The following is a 20139-nucleotide window of genomic DNA, read 5'->3' as shown; positions in this document are numbered from 1 at the left end:
ATCACAAGTATTTATTATTTTTGTGTTGAGAACATTTCAAGTCCTTACTTATTTTGAAATGTACAATACATAGTTACTAACTATAGTCACTCTACTATTGAACAATAGAAATTATTCCTTCTAACTGCATGTTTGTAATCAGTAACCAACCCCTCTTCACCCTCCTGCCCACATGCTGACATCCTTCTCAGTCTCTGTTAACTATCATTCTACTCTCTACCTTCATGAGATAAACCTTTTTAGTTCCCTTATATGAGTGAGTTCATGCAGTGTTTGTCTTTCTGTGTCTGACTTATTTCATTTAGCATAATGACTTTCAGTTCCATCCACATTACTGCAAATGAATGGAGTTGCATATATCTCTTTGATATATTGATTTTCTTTCTTTTTTCTTTTTTCTTTTTTTTTGAGATGGAGTCTAACCTCTTGCCCAGGCTGAAGTGCAGCGGCACGATCTTGGCTCACTGCAACCTCTGCCTCCTGTCTCAGCCTCCCAAGTAGCTATAATCCCAAGTAGCTGGATTACAGGCATAGGCCACCACACCCGGCTAATTTTTGTATTTTTAGTAGAGGCGGGGTTTCACCATGTTGGCCAGGCTGGTCTTTAACTCCTGACCTCAAGTGATCCGTCCACCCCGGCCTCCCAAAGTGCTGGGATTAGAGGCATGATCCATTTCACCTGGCCAATTTGCTGTCTCTTGGATAAATACCCAATAATAGGATTGCTGTATCATATGATAGTTCTATTTTTAGTTTTTTTGAGAAATCTCCAACCTGTTGTCTATAGTGACTGCAATAATTTACATTCCCACCAACAGTATATAAGAGTTCCCTTTTCTCTGCATTCACACTAGTATCTGTTATGTTTTGTCTTTCTGATAATAGCAATTTGATAAGATGATATCTCATTGTAGTTTTAATTTGAATTTCTTTTTTTTTTTTTTTTTTTTTTTGAGACGGAGTCTCGCTCTGTCGCCCAGGCTGGAGTGCAGTGGCCTGATCTCAGCTCACTGCAAGCTCCGCCTTCCGGGTTCACGCCATTCTCCTGCCTCAGCCTCCCAAGTAGCTGGGACTACAGGCGCCCGCCACCTCGCCCGGCTAGTTTTTTGTAGTTTTAGTAGAGACGGGGTTTCACTGTGTTCACCAGGATGGTCTCGATCTCCTGACCTCGTGATCCACCCGTCTCGGCCTCCCAAAGTGCTGGGATTACAGGCTTGAGCCACCGCGCCCGGCCGAATTTCTTGATGATTAGTGATGTTGAGCATTTTTCATATACTTGTTAACCATTTATACGTTGTATGTCTTTTTTTGAGAAATGTCTGTTCAGGTCTTTTGCCCATTTTAAAAACACATAGTTTTTTTTCCTATTGAGTTATTTGGGTACCTTGTATATTCTGGATATTAGTCCTTGTCAGATGGATATTTTGCAAATATTTTCTTCCATCAACCAGGTTGTCTTTTCACTTTGTTGATTGTTTCCTTTGCTATGCTGTAGGTTTTTAGTTTAATATAGTCCTCTTTGTCTATTTTTGTTTTTGTTGCCTGTGCTCTTGGGGCCTTAGTCATAAAATATTTGCCGAGACCAATGTCATGGAGTGTTCTTCCTACATTTTCTTCTGGTTCATAGTTTCAGGTCTTACGTTTAAGTCTTTAATCTGTCATGCATTAATTTTTGTATATGGTGAGAGATAGAGATCTAATTTCATTCTTCTGCATATGAATGTTTAGTTTTTCCAGCACCATTTATTGAAGAGACTGTCCTTTCCCCAGTGCATGTTCTTGGTGCCTTTGTTGAAAATCACTTGGCTGCAAATACATGTGTTTATTTCTGGGCTCTCTATTCTTGTCCATTGTTCTGTCTATTTTCATACCAATACCATGCTGTTTTGGTTACTATAGCCTTTAATATATTTTCAAATCAGGTAATGTATTACTTGCAGTTTTGCTTAGGATTGCTTTGGCTATTTGGATCCCTACAAATTTTGGCTTTTTTTTTTTTTTCTATTTCTGTGAAAAATGTCATTGGTATTTTGATAGGAATTGTACTGAATCTATAGATTGCTCTTGGTATTATGGTCATTTTAACAACATTAATTTATTCTAATCCGTGAGCATGGCATATATTTCCATTTGTTTGTGTCCTCTTCCATTTCTTTAATGGGTGTTTTATAGTTTTTCCTGTAGAGGTCTTTCACCTCCTTGATTAAATTTATTCCTAGTTTTTTTTTTTTTTTTTTTTTTCTGTAGCTATTGTAAATGGGATTGCTTTCTTGACTTTTTTTTTTTTTCCAGATTGATCGCTGTTAGCATATGGGGACACTGTTGATTTTTGTATGTTGATTTTGTATACTGCAACTTTATTGAACTTGTTTATCAGTTATAAGAGTTTTTTTGTGTAGTGTTTAGGCTTTTCTGATTATAAAATCATGTCACGTGAATGAGTGAAAATTTGACTTCCTGTTTTCCAGTTTGGATGTCTTTTATTTCTTTCTCTTGCCTGATTGCCCTGGCTAGGACTTCCCGTACTGTGTTGAATAAGAGTGGTGAAAGTGGGCATCCTTGTTTAGTTCCAATTATTAGAGGAAAGGTTTCCAGTTTTCCCCATTCAGCATGATGTTAGCTGTGGGTCTGTCATATATCCTTTGCCCATTTTTGAATCAGGTCGTTTGTGGTGTTTTTGGTTGTTGTTGCACAGGGGGTAGTACTTTGAGACTATGTAAATATCCTCTTCCTTGTTTAACTTTCACCCACTAGTTTTAGCATCTTTTGTTGCTTCCTGGCTGAATTATTACAATTATGGTTACCAAATGGTGATTTTCTAAGTTCATCATTTCTTATTAGTTGGCTTTCATGAAAAATCCTTCCCCTCTCTTGATTTATTTATTCATGAAAAATCCTTCCCCTCTCTTGATTTATTTATTCGTGCATTTATTTATGACTTTATGGATTTATTTCCTGTTTTTGCAGTGGGTGATAATCTGTTACTATTATTTATTTTGATGCCCCAAATGGTTCTAGGTTTGGCTAATGGGATCCCTTTAAAGTTAGCTTCTGTGTCCTAGTAATGTGTGCCTATTATCCTTTGAGCAGTTCTGTACTTACTGGCAGAACAAGATTTTCAGGCTTATCTTGTACCTTTCTTGCCACTGCCCTGGAATCAATCATTTCTCTAAGAAGTCTCGGTGGTTTTTTCTTTTTTCTTTTTTTTTTAGTGGAGAATGATATTTAGAAAACAAGATCTGGGCACCAAGTGTGCTCCCAGGTCCTGTCAGTGGACAGAGTGAGCGAATACATGCATGTATATATAGACACACATCTATATTTATATATCTGTCCATGTATATTAAACAACTATTAATTCATACCCACACTTCCAATTGCAATCCAACACTAGAGGATTCATTCTCATTTTCTTCCCTTTCATATTGTAACATTGACAGTGAGAACCTGGGACTTCCAAGATCTGCAATATGTATTACTTATGTGATTAATGCCCCTGTATGTGATCATTCTTCATTTGGCTTCTTTATCCCACCTGGGTTCTGACACCCCAGTGCCAGACTACATGAATGCCTGGTGAATGCCTTTTTCACCCTATGTTGGGCTGCCCATGGCAGGCCCCCTTGCAGATGCCATCATCACCCCCCTTAGTTCTGATACCCTGTGCCAGATGCCACATGAATGCCCTCCTTGGCCCAGTTGGGCTCTGAAACTTCACACTAGGCCACCACTGCTGCCCCACGTGAGGATGCCATCCTCATCTCACTCAGTCTCTGATGTCCCAAATCTGCTCCGTGACACAAACCTGTCCCATCCTACTCAAGTTTGTCAATCTGTGCTGCCACCTTCCTCCCCCGTGAAGATGCCTATCTTGCTTGGTCTCTATGAGTGGCTTTTAGATTGAATTATTCAGAGCCAAGGATGCTAAAAAATGCTCGACAATGCATCAGATAGTCCCACACAATGAAGAATTGTCCCTCACCAAAGGCCAATAGTATCCTTATTAAGAAGCCCTGACACGAAGGCCTAGAAACAGAAAGGAAATATGGAGGGAAAATATGACTGTGAGTCTCCAACACAGTTTAAGGAAAGACATGAAGTCAGAAATCCAGGTACTAGCAAGCCATTTTAGCATTTGTTCATTCAAGAAGAATGTGTTGATTATTTGCCAAATTTGTTAGCTCCAGGGAATCAGAGATGAATGAACAATGTGTCTGCCTTTAAGGAGAGCACAGCCTAGTCACTGTGGGTAAAATGCTGTATTTCAACAGCTTTCAGAGGCAAGCAGTTGTAAAACATACTATTATTTTGTATACCAAGAAATAAAAAGCCTTCCAATAGATCTGTAACATGATTTTTATCCCTTAGAGTGTTTGTTTTATGTTTGTTGCTACTTAGGTTGTTTCTAGTTTTTTTTTTAGTTTGTTTTTACAGCTATAAACAATACAGTAACAACTTGGCTTACACTAGAATGTGGGCACAACAGGTATCTTGCCTTTGCCTTCTTGCTCCCTGCCATAGCCCTGGCATCCGGCATAGTGCCTGACTCAGAGTTGACCCTCATGCATATTTTTTGAATAAATGAATGAATGACTATATTTGGGAAGCACTTGTTCAAGTTTGTTTATGGAATAAACTTCTCAGACATGAAGTTATGCTCTCTCTCCCCAACCATTCCTCTTGAAGTACTTAAGCAAACTTCTACTTATGGAAATCAATACAGGCAGCCCTCTGTATCCATGGGTTTTGCGTCTGTGGATTTAACCAACCATGGGTTGAAAATATTCAGGAAATAATTTTGTGTCTGTATTGAACACGTACACACTTTTAAAATCTTGTCATTATTCCTTAAATAATACAATATAACAGCTATTTACATAGCATTTACATTGTATTAGGTATTATAAGTCATCTAGAGAGGATTTAAAGTATACAGGAGGATATGCCTAAGTTATATGCAGATACTATGCCATTTCATATGAGAGACTTGAGCATCCATGGATTTTGGTATCTGTGGGAGGTCCTGGAGCCAATCCATTGAAGATATTGAGAGTGTATATGATTATATTCAAAAGAAGGAAGCAGAGCAAGAAGCAAATAATTTCTGAAATGAATTTCTCATAAAAGTTTATGAAAAGAGGCACAAAGCAATGGAAAAACAACACTCCCAACAACTTATTGAAATGTTTCTATGATTATAAAAGTTACACATGCATGCATACACACACAATGAAAATTTGGAAAATGAAGAAAAATATGAAGCTAAAAATAAAAATCATTCATTGTTCTGTAGTTTAGATATAATCATGCTAGTATTTTGGAAAATGTCCTTCCAGAGATATAGATATAGCTATGGATACAGATACACATATAAATTATATATAGTACAACTAGTTGTTTTCCTACTGCCAGACATTTAGGTTACTTCCAATGTTTTGCAATTTAAAAAATCCTACAACAAATGTTTTTGTATCTAAATCTGTGACTAATTTAATAGCTATTTCCTTGATATATTATTGCACTTAGACTCGGTGAAATAAAGGAAACATTCTTTTTTTTTTTGAGATGGAGTTTCACTCTGTTTTCCCCGGGCTGGAGTGCAGTGGTACGATCTCAGCTCACTGCAACCTCCGCCTCCCAGGTCAAGTGATTCTCCTGCCTCAGCCTCACAAGTAGCTGGGACTACAGGCACCCAGCACCGTGCCCAGCTAATTTTTGTATTTTTAGAAGACATGGGGTTTCGCTATCTTGGCCAGACTGGTCTCGAACGCTGACCTCGTGATCCGTCCGCCTCAGCCTCCCAAAGTGCTGGGATTACGGGCATGAACCACTAGGCCCGGCCAAAGGAAACATTCTTAAGGCTACTGGTACATATTTCCAAATTACCTTAGACAAAATGACAAATAAAGACCTAGACTTTAAAAAATACACAAAAATAAAAAACAATTAAATGAATATAAGAATCATGCATTTTCCCTACTCTGAGTACAGTTATCCCTCAGTATTCAAAGGGGGATTGGTTTCAGGATCTTCTGTGGATACCAAAATTCATAGATACTCAAGTCCCTCATATATAAAATGGTGTAGTATTTGCATATTACCTATGCACATCCTCCTGTATACTTTAAATCATCTCTAGATTACTTATAATACCTAATTCGGTGCCTACATCTTATATCATTTCTGTGAATTCAACATAGTACCCAGCATGTGGTAAACTCAAGTTTTACTTATTAGAACTCTGTTAATTTATTACCCCCATTTTATTTTGATCCACATTTGGTTGAATCCACAGATGTAGAACCCAGGCATACAGAGTGCTGGCTGTATACTGATCCTGTCCTTTTTCTTTTCTTTTTGTTATTGTTAAGAAATTCAAGTGCCAATGTTGAAGCTTAAGCACAGGATTTATACCAAGTCTAATTTGGGCACATTTATATTCTCCTTTCCTTAAGACCTAGTTTTCTATTTGTGTTTTTCCAGATAGAATGTATCTGTTGTAAGCCTTCTCAGATTCCTTGGTAAGGAGACATAAAGACACAAATGATGTAGAACCTTGCTATTTCCATCCACAAGTGCACTTGAATGAAACCTGTGGTTTAGCAGACATAAGTAACCTCGACTACCTAGCCTTTCCAGAAGAAAACACGAAGCAACAGCGATTATGGGTAGCATTGTATTATTCTCAGCCTGCACTAAATTGTCACTGTCTTCATCAGAGTCTTCCTCCCTTTCAAATCTCCCCCACTCCTTTCTTTTGGGGGCAGATGCAGAATTGAATTCCTAGAAAAATCTAGCAGATTCTGTCTCAATCCTCCCAGTGTTGCCCAAACACGATCTCTTAAAGTTAGGCAACAATGATTACATTTTATAGAACAAATTTTCTGGAATTTTTATGCCCAGGTTGCTGATTTTACTCTGATCTCCGATCTCCTTCTTGGCATTCTTATAGGCCCTATGGATGACACGTCTACATACACACATACCTCACCTCTGCATACTTCTACCCATCCCCCAACACACAGTTCAACCTTGTGTGGCCATCGCCGCTCCCCATCCCTCATGTAAATGCTTACGTTCACATGGATAAACACTTCCACTCACCTCAGAAATCCTGGTTCCTGAAGATTATTTCTGAGGTAATTGGATTTAAGGGTAAAGAGGCATCTTTTCTTAGAAAAATGAGAACAATTGTGGCAAGGGATAAATTGCCCCTTTCCACTCTAGTTCTGAGGCCCGTTCATAATCTAGAGTTTGGGTTCCCCCTTCCCCCAATACCCCAAGGCATAGCCATACATTGAGACACTGGCCCACCTTTCAGGAAGGAGTGGGTATGCCAGAACTGAACTGAATGCGGGGATGACATTAACATCTGTATATCCTTGTCTATGCAAAACATCGCTATAGGTCTTCCAAGTCCTGTTAGTCGATATGCGTAGTTGAAAAACCTGTTTTTTTTCCCCTCTTCATAATGTTGAATTTTTGAAACAGGTTTAGACCACACAGGCAGACCTCCACTGACAAATAGGTTAAGATCCAGCAAGTGACTTCATCTGTTGGTTTGAGTTTTCCCACAAAGCACTGTCTTATGAATGTTTGCCCCTGGCTAGTCAACTCAAAGTGCCTGAAAGACTGCACACGTACATTAAAAAACAGTACGAAACAATGCTGCGAATGAGTAAAACAGAAAAGGAATACATTTGAATAAAACTATCTATATAGAGAGAACGCTGAGTTTTTAAAAAGATTTACTTGGAGAAAGGTGAATAGTTAACTGGAGACACTTTATGGAGCTTCTCAAGAGAAGTCTGAACATTCAAAAGTTTTTGACAAGGTTCTTTTATTCCTTTTGATCTATTTTCATTTTGAATATTTAAAGCAACCGAGTCTTTTATGATGTCCAAATTCACTTCAAAATATACCTTGCATTTTCCTTGATCCAGAAGGATTACTATCCCTACACATATGCTTGCCGAGTATGTTTAACATTTGTGTTATTAGTAGTTATGAGTAGTATTAGTTGTATTTGAATTACCAATAAACCCAAAAAAGAGAAATGATGAGGAAGTCAGATTTCTAAAGTTAACTTACCAAAATATAGTAGATAAAGACAAAGAAGAAACATTGAAATGGCTCTGGTGAGTTCTGAAAAAGGCTTCATAGGAGGTAGTGGGCTAAGTAGATTTTGAGAGGAGAAAGGAACAGAGGAAGACAGGGTTTGTCCATGATTCCTCTCAGGGGCATAAAGCAGGTGGAGAAATGGCCTTAGATGCTCAGTTCTAGCTGCCATGTGTGCAACTGATGACACATGCCACATTGATGGGATTCACCAAGCCCAGGAGCCCGAAAATGAAACCAACTTTACTTTTCTAATGTTGAACCTAAGATGACCTATTTTGACTAATGTCAGATAAACTTTTTTTCCAGATGTTTTCAAATGTTCTCTGCCCACTCCAGTGATGTTTTAGTCAAATTGAGGTATTAATATCTCTACTTCAGTTCGTTTCATGAATACTATATAGGTACTCTCTTTCCATTCTTTCTCCTACCCCACTGTCCCCTGCATGCACTGCCTAATGGAAGGACTTTGTTTTTTGTGATGGACCTTGCATGTGGAGGGAATGAGTCTTATGTGTGTGTGTGTGTGTATGTATGTGTGTGTGTGGTTCATATGTGGGATGGCCTGGAGGGTATACTCTTTTTCTAGTCTTATGTGTTTTTTAGCATGGCTGATGTGGGAGAGATTGCTAGTTGTTTATCAATGTCAGTGTATTTTACAGAAATAGAACTCCTGATTTTTAGTTGGACACATGTTCCCTTTGAATAAAGGTAACAATTGCAGCCAGCTGTGGCAGAAGAAAAGTGTACACTTTCCAGGTGGTATCCTTATTTTTTCATTTTCTTGAGTTAGAATTCAGACATGCCAATGAGCCATTTGAACACGCAGTTGTAAACAAGCACTCTAGGACTGGTGGTTCTGAGATAGAAGGCCTCCTGGACAGCCTCATGGGACAGAACTACTGTATCTGTCCTATCCACCCTGGAATGCCTATCCAGTATGTTTTGTGTGAGATAAATAAATTTAGATTTGCTTAAGCCATTGTAAATTCGGGTCTTTGTTACAGTAGCTGAACTTACATCCTAACTAGCAAGTGGTGGAAGGAGAGGAGGCTAATCAATGTAACAGGATGTTACACATACAAGAAACTTGCTCAATAGGTTGCCAAGAAAAGGTCGTGAATAGTGGACAGATGTGGACTACAAGGAGGTTCCCAGAAGCAGCAATATTGTCTCTGTTAATGCTACAGAGATAACCAAGCCTTTAAGGAACATATTAGAAGTATAGCATTCCCATGTAATGCAATACCCAGAAATGCATTGTGGATAAAAACAATTCTTTATCACTGAAACTCAATAAACAACTTAATGTATTCCCTAGAAGAAATGATTAAAACTCCATCCCAGTACTGTTTGGCTGACCTTAAGATCAACTTGATGTTTAGCATCCCATATTTATAGAGTTTAGATTTTAAAGAGGAAGGATTAATGAACATGTTTACTGACTGATTAAAAGAATACATCATAAAGCAGAGAATATTCTTCAGTTGTGGCAAGACAGCAATGTGTCTGTACTTTGCAAGTTGATAGACAGGTTTCAAGGCAAAAAAGTTGGAATCTTGGCTACACAAACAATAAACACCAAAGATACTCATCCAGCTAGATTTCCCGCCTCCCATAGTTCATGGAAATTACCAAGTTTCATTCAATAAGTGTAGGAGATACAGGGAAACAGAGATTATCGGAATTTCATCATGTCCTTGGGCTCAACAGTAATTCTTAGTCCTTCTGAGCACATTTAGATCATGGGTACATTCTAGAAAGTTACATTCTTCAAAGGTGAAATACATCCTTTGCCTAGAGTCAATGTATTATTTAATCAACTGAAATCATTAAAGCCACCTACATCATGACTGATGTGAGAAGTTTGGCCAATGCCCTGGGATGGATTGGGGATGTGCCCAGCACCCTCCCACTCAGTATGCATCCGGAAGCTCTCCCTTTCTTCCAGCCCAGAGAGAATCTGTGTCTGGGGAGGGGTGGGGAGTCTGTGTTGTCTGGGAAGCACCGGGATGCATATCAATCACTCTGTTTGGTGGGTAGCACAGACACACTGCCCCTTTATCCAATCACTATGCAGGCCTCCCTGGGCCAGAAAGGAGAACTCTTTACAACACAGATGGTGCTATTAGTTTCAGTAAGAATGTTTGTGAAGTGCTTAATAGTTTACAGAGTCCTCTAGGTTATTTGTTTTTATTTTGCCGGGAACTACACTTAGATGGCAGATTTTGATCCTGGTGTTTGCACTTTCCTTCTAACTGACTAATCAACAAAGATGTGCGGAACTTGTCTCCTGGATCTATGATAAAAACGGGCCTAGAAATGTCCCGAGCTGGGAACTCACTGGTTTTTTTACTGGTGATGGCTTCTGATACTACCACCATCCAGAACACCAGGGACCTCTCTTGATCCCACAGAGATCTTTTCATGAATATTTCCCTGGACACATTTCCTCCCTACCCAGCTGGTTGTTTAAATTGATCTTTTCATGTTAACATGTTCAGATTTTGGAGAATACACCCAGTATAGGCAGGTCTGTTCATTTTTTTTTTCTCGTTGTTCATTTTATTTAGCTTTAGCTTAGCCCACTTATCAGACAACTGTGTGTTGTTGAAATAGTTCACTTCTCTGTTCTACCTTCACATTACATAACTTCACCAACCTATGGTTTTTGGTTATAGAGGAAGCAAAGTCCTTTTTATCCATTGTGACTAGGTCTCTCACTTAGGAACAAGATAGGCTGTACCTCCAGCAGCCTCTTAAGTCCCTTCAACCTTGCTTTGTAGAAAATAATTCAGGCTTCCAATGGGCACTCTGAACTACTGCTTTTTCTCTGTTACTTAAAAGAATTCTGTAGCCCATCTACCTTGACCAATCCCTCATTTTTTTATGGTGTCACTAGTTTGTAACAGTGTCTTCTTTACTCGGGATACGTGCCTCTCATTGAGTCCACAAATCATCCCCCTGCAAGTCTCTTATCAGTACATCTGCCTGTTCATGCGTATGAGTAAGCTGTTAATCAGCTTTTGTTTAATATTACTATGAACATTTCAACTTCAAGTTAATATTGTAACTAGGCCTCTCCCTTAGGACCAGAACAGGCTGTACCTCCAGCAGCCCCTCAAGTCCCTTTGACCTTCCTTTGTAGAAAACAATTCAGGCTTCCAATGGGCAATCTGAGCTGCTGCTTTTTCTCCGTTACTTAAAAGAATTTTGTAGCCCACCTACCTTGACCAATCCTTTATTACTTCTCTGCACGGAAACTGATAAAAATTTATGTCTACTTCAGAGGCTAGCATCATCCCTGGCATTTTTTTTTTCTTTTACCTTCCACATTGGTCCCTCTCCCACTCACCAGCCAAAGAAGAGACGACAACAATGCTTCCATTGCTCTGCTTCAGCATGGGCAAGGCAGCTACAGTCAGGACCACATAACTGAGGAAGTTGACCTCCATGCTTTTGCGCACATGGTGAATATCATCATGAAAAAGATTCAAAGAAGTGTTGGTGATGTGGTTGAGAATGAGCATGTCTAGTCCTCCTGCAAGAGATGGCTATATTAAGAAATCATCTGGGGTTGACTTCTTTCCCATTCTCCTCCCAAAAGCTCTTTGGTGACCCCACGGGCAAAGTTCAGAGGAGGAGGGAAGAGAAACAGCCTTACCCATGAGCTTTCCTGCTTGGGCAACAAATTGCTCTGCGAAGGTCATGTCTTCCATGGTGCCAGCAATGTAGTGTGCTGAGGCTGCTCCAAGTTCCAGGCAGTGGGAAACCACCTGCAGTGACAAAGCAGAAATGGCATCAGTCTTAGCTGCAGACTTTTGGGGCATAGTATGTGAAGTAATGGGGGGCTTAAATGAGAGATTGCTCACAGCCCTGTTTAGGTAAGAAATGGTAAGTATGTTTGTGTGTGTGTGTTGCCGAATATAACCCTCATGATCATCGTCCTCTCTCTGAAATATTTTCTGGAACATGGTGGGGTTTAAGTGAATAAATCATCACAGTGCTGGGGTTTAAGTTCATGATTTATGCTCATGGCTTCTGTGAATAGGTATTTCTGAAGGCAATATGAGTGTAGATGTTGGTTACTATGTGGGTAGCTCTAGGTTTGTGAATGTTTGTACATCTTTGGGTTTGTGAGTCTATGAGAGGGCATGTGCCTGGGAGTCTGCATGGGTATGAGGATACGTATTCATGAGCAGGTACTGGGATTTCAGTTTTTGAAAACATCTCTATGTATCTGTGGTTCAATGTGTAAATGTGTGTGACTAGGCATGTCTGTGAGCATATATAGCTCAAGGACTCTGTTGCAGAATCTCTCTCTCTCTCTCTCTCACACACACACACACACACACGAATGAATATTTAAATGCATACTTTTATATTCCTGTGGGTTTTTTGGTGTTTGAATCTATATATGAGAGTACAAAATTAAGCGTGTGTGTGTGTGTGTGCATGTGCATCTGTATATAGATCTGCGATATGCTAGCTTCTGTGTATATGTGAGCATATATAAGAACATATCTGGGCATGTGAGGGTACATGTATCTGCAGGCATGGAACCCTCACCTTCTGTAGAGTTTCTTTTGACCTCGCTGTTACCACCACGTGGGCTCCCATCTTCGCCAGATGATAAGCCATCTCTCTTCCAATCCCTTTGCTGGCCCCTGTGACAATCACTTTCTTTCCTTGGAGCATCTCTGAGGAACCCCAGAAGGAAGTGAGGACCATACCCAAGTTGGCAGCAAAATTCCTTCTCCCTCTCTGGATATAGGCAGGCTTATCTCAATTTGTAACTTAAAGGTTATGAGCCCAGATCAGTTTGTCACAAACTCTGTAAATCACTGTGGGAACAGGCCACGTCTTTCATAAACATGCTCTGAAGTGGGAGGTTTGGGCTGACAGCCTCCCTACTGTCATTTCTAAAAACCTCCATGGAAAGAGATCATAGGATGAGGCCAGAAAAGTCATACATGGTTCAGCTAAAATGCTGGAGTTCCAGACATTTCTGGACTCTTTCAATTTTGCTCAATTGAAAGTATATTTAACAAGGAATCAAAACACATGTGTTCATAGAAATTCCAGGGATTTTCCCTCACTTCTATGTAGTCATCATCTCCAGAGATTTTTTTTTTCTTTGCCTCCCACTTATCAGTCTCTTCATAGAGCCCAATTAGCTGGCTGAGTTGTGAATTTGGGTATTACTCTCATTTTTGTAGAATATTTGAAATTGCTTTCCATTAAGGGTGCCAAATAAAGCATGGCCTATTTGGCAAGATTTTGGCTACACGATTACCCTCCCTACACATTCCCCCCTGCCCACAGCCTGTAGCTGGAGGACACAAAAGTACTGTTTTACCTCAGGGTTCCCTCATTTTCACCAACTTTGAGGATCAAGAACCATCTTGGTCCTCAGGAACACTAAGCACCCCTGTGTTTTTAAAACCTATTCCTCCAAAGTGAGACACATGGGTACTTACCTGGTCTGAATTCCTCATATGCAGAATAGTAGTAGTAGGCCATGAAGAGCCCCAGAATGGGGAGGAGATATTTTTTCATAAAAGCCATCCGACAGGGAGCTGGCCTGAAGACTCCTGTAGGACACACAGAGAGAACCTACAGAGCTTTCTACAACCTCCTAAGCAGGCAGCAGCCTCTGAATTGTGACATCAGGGACGGGGGAGGCTGGAGTAGTCTCAGGCAGTGCTAGCCAATTTCCCTGTCAGAGCAGCGATTGGCTTTGGGTGGGATCCCATTCGTCCCTGGCAGCCTGTGTGGTGGATTTCATAATGGACAATGTTTACTCCATTTCATTGAGCAAGAGGAGACTTCCAGATGGCCAAGCTCATGACTGTACAGGACTGGATTCCTGAGCATCCCTACCCAAGTCCATCTTACTCTTAACACCATTTACGCCAGGGATCAATGATCTTTCAAAAGTGATTTGTCAAAGACAGAGAGGGAGGAGTGCATGTAGGGCTTCTGGGGGGAAATGTGAGTAATAGCAAAGAGAGCCAAACTCAAGCTAAATCTCACTTTCAGTCCCCCTACTCCCCCACCCAGTCGGAAGCAATTAAAAATAACAGCACAAAACAGCAAAATAAGCTTAAGAAAAAAAATGTGCACATTTTGGGAAAAAATAATGAAAGCAAACAAGCTCTATAAGCCCCACACTCAAGTTCAATGAAAAAGTATTACAACATCAAAGGAGAAATTGCAAGCCAGCCAGAACCCAGATGGCGGGAAATCCAAGACTGGTTCAAGACTCTAAGGCAAGTGCAATGGATCGTACACTTATTACTTTAACAGAGAACAAAGAAGAAATAATGAGTGACAAAAAAGGCACTAAACTATTAAACTGGGTCTTGTAAATTCTGTAGAGGAACAGGAAGCATGGAGAAGATGCTAGAAAGAGGCGACCTGATATAGAAGAAAAAAGAACTAGCATTAGGCAAGTGAAACTAGCTGGGGACGCCCACACCAGCTAAAAATAGATCTAGTAACAGTAAAAGGATGAGGGTGGTGAGAAACCCCTAGCAACTTAGAATTTATTATCAGGGAATATAAAAATAACCACCTCAGTATGTCCGTAGCATGAATTCATGAAGGAACAATCCTCAAAGAATTTAAGCTGTATCATTGTTAAGTTTTTCACCTCAAAACCAACCAATCAAATCATGGAAATTACCCCATCACAATGCAATCCTGCGTTCTGCGTTCTGTAAGTTATCAGTAGAGCAGGGAAAAAATTTAAATGTGATAATAAGTATCAGTGCTTTGGAGGAGGGATAGGAGTTGGGAGTAGTGGGGGACAGAATTTACACAAGGTTAAGGGAAATTAAGTTATGATTCCAAGTGCAGTATCTGGAAACACTCATCAAATTTTCACTTTAGAGTAAGAAAAAATAATTTAAGACCCAGAGGAGATGAAACAATTTGTCAACAAAGGCTCACAGCTGTGAGGGTCACTTGTAGAAAACAATGGAGATTTGAGAACAGTTGAGGGCTAGACAGAGCTCGAGGTCTATGAAGGACAAAAAGAGAAAAAAGATAAAATTCAAGTAAAAATTAGATTACATGCCTTTAGAACTGTAAGATACATTTGTATAATTTTATAAAGATATGCATGATAGCAAGATATATTACAGACTAGACTCCGTTTTCATCCCTAGAGGAAAGGAAGTACCAGCCAGAACCCAGATAAGGTTTATTTTCTTAAACCTATACTATTAATAGTAAAATTGTAGGAAACAATGAAAAGTTATTTTGAAATATGATGATGCTGACATGATAGAAAGATGGGCAGACTAGGGACCTTTATTGTCTGACATAAAAAAGAAATAATGAATTTTAAAGTCCATTAAGAAAACATAAATTTAAAGAAAGCAAAAATAACAATGAGTAAGATAAACTGCAGAGTAATAGAAAACAAAGCAAATGCATTAACAATTGCTGATTGTTGGCTCCATTAAAAAATGAAGTCCAACATTGTGTGGCCTCAAAAGACACATTTAAACCCAAAGACACAAACAGATTAATAATTAGATGACCTAATAGCTACGATGCTAGAAAATAAGGATATGTCAAAAGCATCCAATAAAGTGATTTTCATGGGATTAGATAAAATAATTGCTATATAAAATGCATTAATGAGAAACAAGCACTGTGTAATGGTAGTTGATGCATAAATCTTAGCAGTTCTCAAATTTTTGGTCTCAGGACCCTTGTATACTCTTAATAAATTTCCAAGGACCTCAAAGAACTTTTGCCTGTGCAGGTTTTACCTATTGATATTGTTATTGCAGTTGATGCATTAGAAATTAAGACTGAGGATTTTTTTCTAAAACTCAAGAATACATAAGCATACATTCTATTAGCAGTCAGGGCAGTGGCATTAGCATACATCCCGTAGCCTCTGGAAAAGTAAGGTAATGTCTTAGTGTAATTATGAAAATAGTTTTGACCTTTCAACCCTTCAAGAGGGTCTCAGAGACCCATGGGGACTACACTTTAACCATATTATATAATAAACATCTAATCCACTTTGTGTCCATATTTACATGACTGGTTCTCTCATTAGCTTGTAAACTCCTGGAGGACATGGATTATGTCTTTTTCATCTTTGTCTCTTTCCATTTCCCACTAGCCTTGCTTCAAAATAGGCATTCAATAAACTTGCTGTTTCAGTGTTTTTGAGATGCTGCAGCAATAAGAAAATTGCTGTCTTCCTGGAGCCTGGTTTAATCTGGGGAAATCACTGGGATTCAGCATTCTGGTCAGAACAGATCAATCCCATCCCCCAAATCTTCTTTCTGGGGTTCTCAACAAAGTTTTAAAAAATAATAAAGACAAAATGAAATACAACTGTTTTCGGCTAGCATTTGTTTCAAGTCAAGTATTCCCTGATTGCATTAAAGTTCCATAGCAAAAGGGCGAACTGTTCACTCCACTCCTTGCGCCCTCCTTTGTAATGCACTGACCATTCACATTCCAGAGCAGGCTTTCACCGGATACCTGGAGCCCACTTGCACCGAATGGGCTTTTCACTGCTGGAGGTGAGTATTAGAGCCCAGCCAGGAATTCTCTCTGATTTGATCATTCCCACCGGAATAAATGGAATCAAGCACAAGCAACAGAGTGAAAAGTGCATAGGGGCTGAATGAACAAGAATGGGACTATGAAGGATGGGCCAGATCTGGGGAGACTGATAGGAGATGGCAAAAATGTGAGGAGGGGCAGCCAGAGGGGAAGTTCCTTGCATTTGGCATAAAACGTAGATCATGAAAGAAACACCTGCCATTTAGAAGGGGGCAGCTGTAGTGCTTTTTCATGACTGTTTGGTAGCTTTGTTAAGCAAGTGGTCTCTTTTGAAAATGAATCTTTTTGGGCAAACCTGAGTAAAAAGTAGGTGAACACTGTGTTCAGAGGTTCTGCCTTTCCTGGGAGAATAACACTGCAACGTTGAAACAGGAGAGGATCTTAACATTAAATGAGAATTGATAGGGTTTGGCTGTGTCCCCACCCAAATCTCAACTTGAATTGTATCTCCCACAATTTCCACATGTTGTGAGAGGGACCCAGGGAGAGGTAATTGAATCATGGGGGCTGGTCTTTCCCGTGCTTTTCTCGTGATAGTGAATAAGTCTCACAAGAGCTGATGGCTTTATCAGGTGTTTCCACTTTTGCTTCTTCCTCATTTTTCTCTTGCCACTGCCATGTAAGAAGTGCCTTTTACCTCCTTCCATGATTCTGAGGCCTCCCCAGCCATGTGGAACTGTAAGTCCAATTAAACCTCTCTTTGTTCCCAGGTTCAGGTATGTCTTTATCAGCAGTGTTAAAATGAACTAATATAGTAAATTGGTACCAGTAGTGTGGGCTGTTGCTGAAAAGATATCTGAAAATGTGGAAGTGACTTTGGAACTGGGTAACAGGCAGAGGTTGGAACAGTTTGGAGGGCTCAGAAGAAGATAGAAAAATGTGGGAAAGTTTAGAACCTCCTAGAGGCTTGTTGAATGGCTTTGACAAAAATGCTGATAGTGATATCAACAATAAGGTCCAGACTGAGGTAATCTCAGATGGAGATGAGGAACTTGTTGGGAACTGGAGCAAAGGTAACTGTTATTAAGTGTTAGCAACAAGACTGGTGACATTTTGCCCCTGCCCTAGAGATTTGTGGAACTTTGAAATTGAGAGAGGTTTTTTAGGGTATCTGGCAGAAGAAATTTCTAAGCAGCAAAGCATTCAAGAGGTGACTTGGGTGCTGTTAAAAGCATTCCATGTTAAAAGGGAAACAGAGCATAAAAGTTCAGAAAATTGGCAGCCTGATGATATAAAAAAGAAAAACACATTGTTTGAGGAGAAATTCAAGCCAGCCACAGAAATTTGCATACGTAGCAAGGAGCCAAATATTAATCCCCAATACCATGAGGAAAATGTCTCCAGGTCATGTCAGAGACCTTCACAGCAGCCCCTCCTATCACAGGACCAGAGGCCCAGGAGGAAAAAGTGGTTTCATTGGCCGGGCCCAGGGTCCCTGTGCTATGTGCAGGCTAGGGACTTGGTGCCCTGCATACCAGCTGAAAGGAGCCTGAAAGGAGCTGAAAGTGGCTGAAAGGAGCTAGCCTAGAGCTCAGGCTTTCACTTCAGAGGGTGGAAACCCCAAGTCTTGGAAGCTTCTACATGGTGTTGAGCCTTCCACCTGGTGCACAGAAATCAAGAATTGAGGTTTGGGAACCTCTCCCTAGGTTTCAGAAAGTACGGAAATGCCAGGATTCCCAAGCAAAAGTTTGCTGCAGGGGCAGGGCTCTTATGGAAAACCTCTGCTAGGGCAATGTGGAAGGGAAATGTGGGGTTGGAGACCCGACAGTGTCCCTACTGGGGCACTGCCTAGTGGAGCTGTGAGAAGAAGGCCAGCATCCTCCAGACCCTAGAATGGTAGATCCACTGGCAGTTTGTGCCATCTGCCTGGAAAGCCGCAGGCACTCAATACCAGCCCATGAAAGCAGCCAGGAGGGAGGCTGTACCCTGCAAAACCACACCTTTTGCATCAGTGTGACCTGGAGTCAAAGGAGATCATTTTGGAGCTTTAAAATTTGACTACCACTTTGGATTTTAGACTTGCATGGGCCCTGTAACCCCTTTGTTCTGGCCAATTTCTGCCATTTGGAATGGCTGTATTTACCCAACACCAGTACCCCTATTGTATCTAGGAAGTAACTAGCTTGCTTTTGATTTTACAGGCTGATAGGCAGAAGGGACTTGCCTTGTCTCAGATCAGACTTTTGGACTGTGGGCTTTTGGGTTAATGCTGAAATGAGTTAAAACTTTGGGGGACTGTTGGGAAGGCATGATTGGTTTTGAAATGTGAGGACATGAGATTTGGAGGGGCCAGGGGCGGAATGATATGGTTTGACTGTGTCCTCACCCAAATCTCAACTTGAATTGTATCTCCCAGAATTCCCATGTGTTGGGGGAGGTATCCAGCGGAGGTAATTGAATCATGGGGGCCGGTCTTTCCCCTGCTGTTCTTGTGATCTGATGGGTTTATCAGAGGTTTCTGCTTTTGTTTGTTTCTCATTTTTCTCTTATTGCTGCCATGTAAAAAGTGCCTTTCACTCACTGCCATGATTCTGAGGCCTCCCCAGTCAAGTGGATCTGTAATCCAGCTAAACCTCTTTTTGTTCCTAGTTTCAGGTATGTCTTTATTAGCAGTGTGAAAACAAGCTAATACAATAATGCATAAAATTCTCCCTTTCTTGCCACTCCCAACCCCATTCTCACCCCAGTTCCTCAGGTCTGATTTGAGGAACTCATAGCTGCCAAGATCTTTTCCTCGCTATAGAAAGAACTATCATTTCATGCGATTTTATCCAATAATAGACTTCCTCCTCCTTCCCTTCCTCCTGTTCTCCTCCCTCATGTGTATGTCTAACGAGGGGAGAAGTTCTCATTTGTCAATCTTTCATGTCAATCTCAATGGACAGATTTATTCTATTTTTTACCTAATGGAATCCTGGATCTGGGAGAATGAAGTAGGCATAAGGTAAATTCCCCTCTGTGTGCTTTCCCGTTCCTGCCTGGCACATGTAGCTTGTGATAGGGGACTGAGGGGGTAGAATACCTGGAATCTATTTGCCTTGGAGAGCCAAGGGCCTTCTAGGAAAGAAGAGACCCTCACGAGGTCACGAGCATGGTCTGATCCCTGCCCCCCATGGAGATGGAGGTGCAAACAGTTCTTTTTATAATTAAAAAAAAATTCTGTTGTTTTTATGTTTTAAGGGCATGATCTAAGTAGACAGTTCTAAGCATGTTGTAGTTGTAGTTTTTCAGGTTTTCCCTCTTGCCTAGCTCCTGTGGATTTACACCTGAGCATAAAAGAGAGAGGGGGCCATGTAATAACTAAATAAAGTTATTCAATGAAAGGTTTGTTGAAACACTGGCAGCATGGGGAGCAGTGGAAGAGCCCCGCACAGCTGAGAGGACTGACCTCAGCATGGCCACCACAGGGCTTTGGCCCATCTT

At 40.4% G+C, this 20139-nt stretch overlaps 2 protein-coding genes across 7 annotated transcripts in view; one reads left to right on the top strand and one right to left on the bottom strand.

The window, feature by feature from the left end:
- LAMB3 (laminin subunit beta 3) overlaps positions 1-20139 on the top strand; it is a 135160-nt gene that overhangs the window by 24203 nt on the left and 90818 nt on the right. The window lies entirely within an intron of this gene.
- HSD11B1 (hydroxysteroid 11-beta dehydrogenase 1) overlaps positions 1-20139 on the bottom strand; it is a 79502-nt gene that overhangs the window by 16519 nt on the left and 42844 nt on the right. For all 6 annotated transcript variants that reach the window (XM_077994051.1, XM_077994100.1, XM_077994073.1 and 3 more), the window contains 4 exons: positions 13599-13712; positions 12688-12818; positions 11783-11894; positions 11474-11659 (listed from right to left, as the gene is read on the bottom strand). In XM_077994051.1, coding sequence (XP_077850177.1) covers positions 11474-11659; positions 11783-11894; positions 12688-12818; positions 13599-13712 — 543 coding nt within the window. Of the gene's footprint in view, positions 1-11473; positions 11660-11782; positions 11895-12687; positions 12819-13598; positions 13713-20139 lie in introns of those variants that run through there.

This window comes from Macaca mulatta, chromosome 1, assembly GCF_049350105.2.
Source record: "Macaca mulatta isolate MMU2019108-1 chromosome 1, T2T-MMU8v2.0, whole genome shotgun sequence".
Lineage (NCBI taxonomy): Eukaryota > Metazoa > Chordata > Mammalia > Primates > Cercopithecidae > Macaca > Macaca mulatta.
The sequence above is the reverse complement of the archived record's forward strand: the minus strand, read 5'-3'. Positions and strand labels throughout refer to the sequence as shown.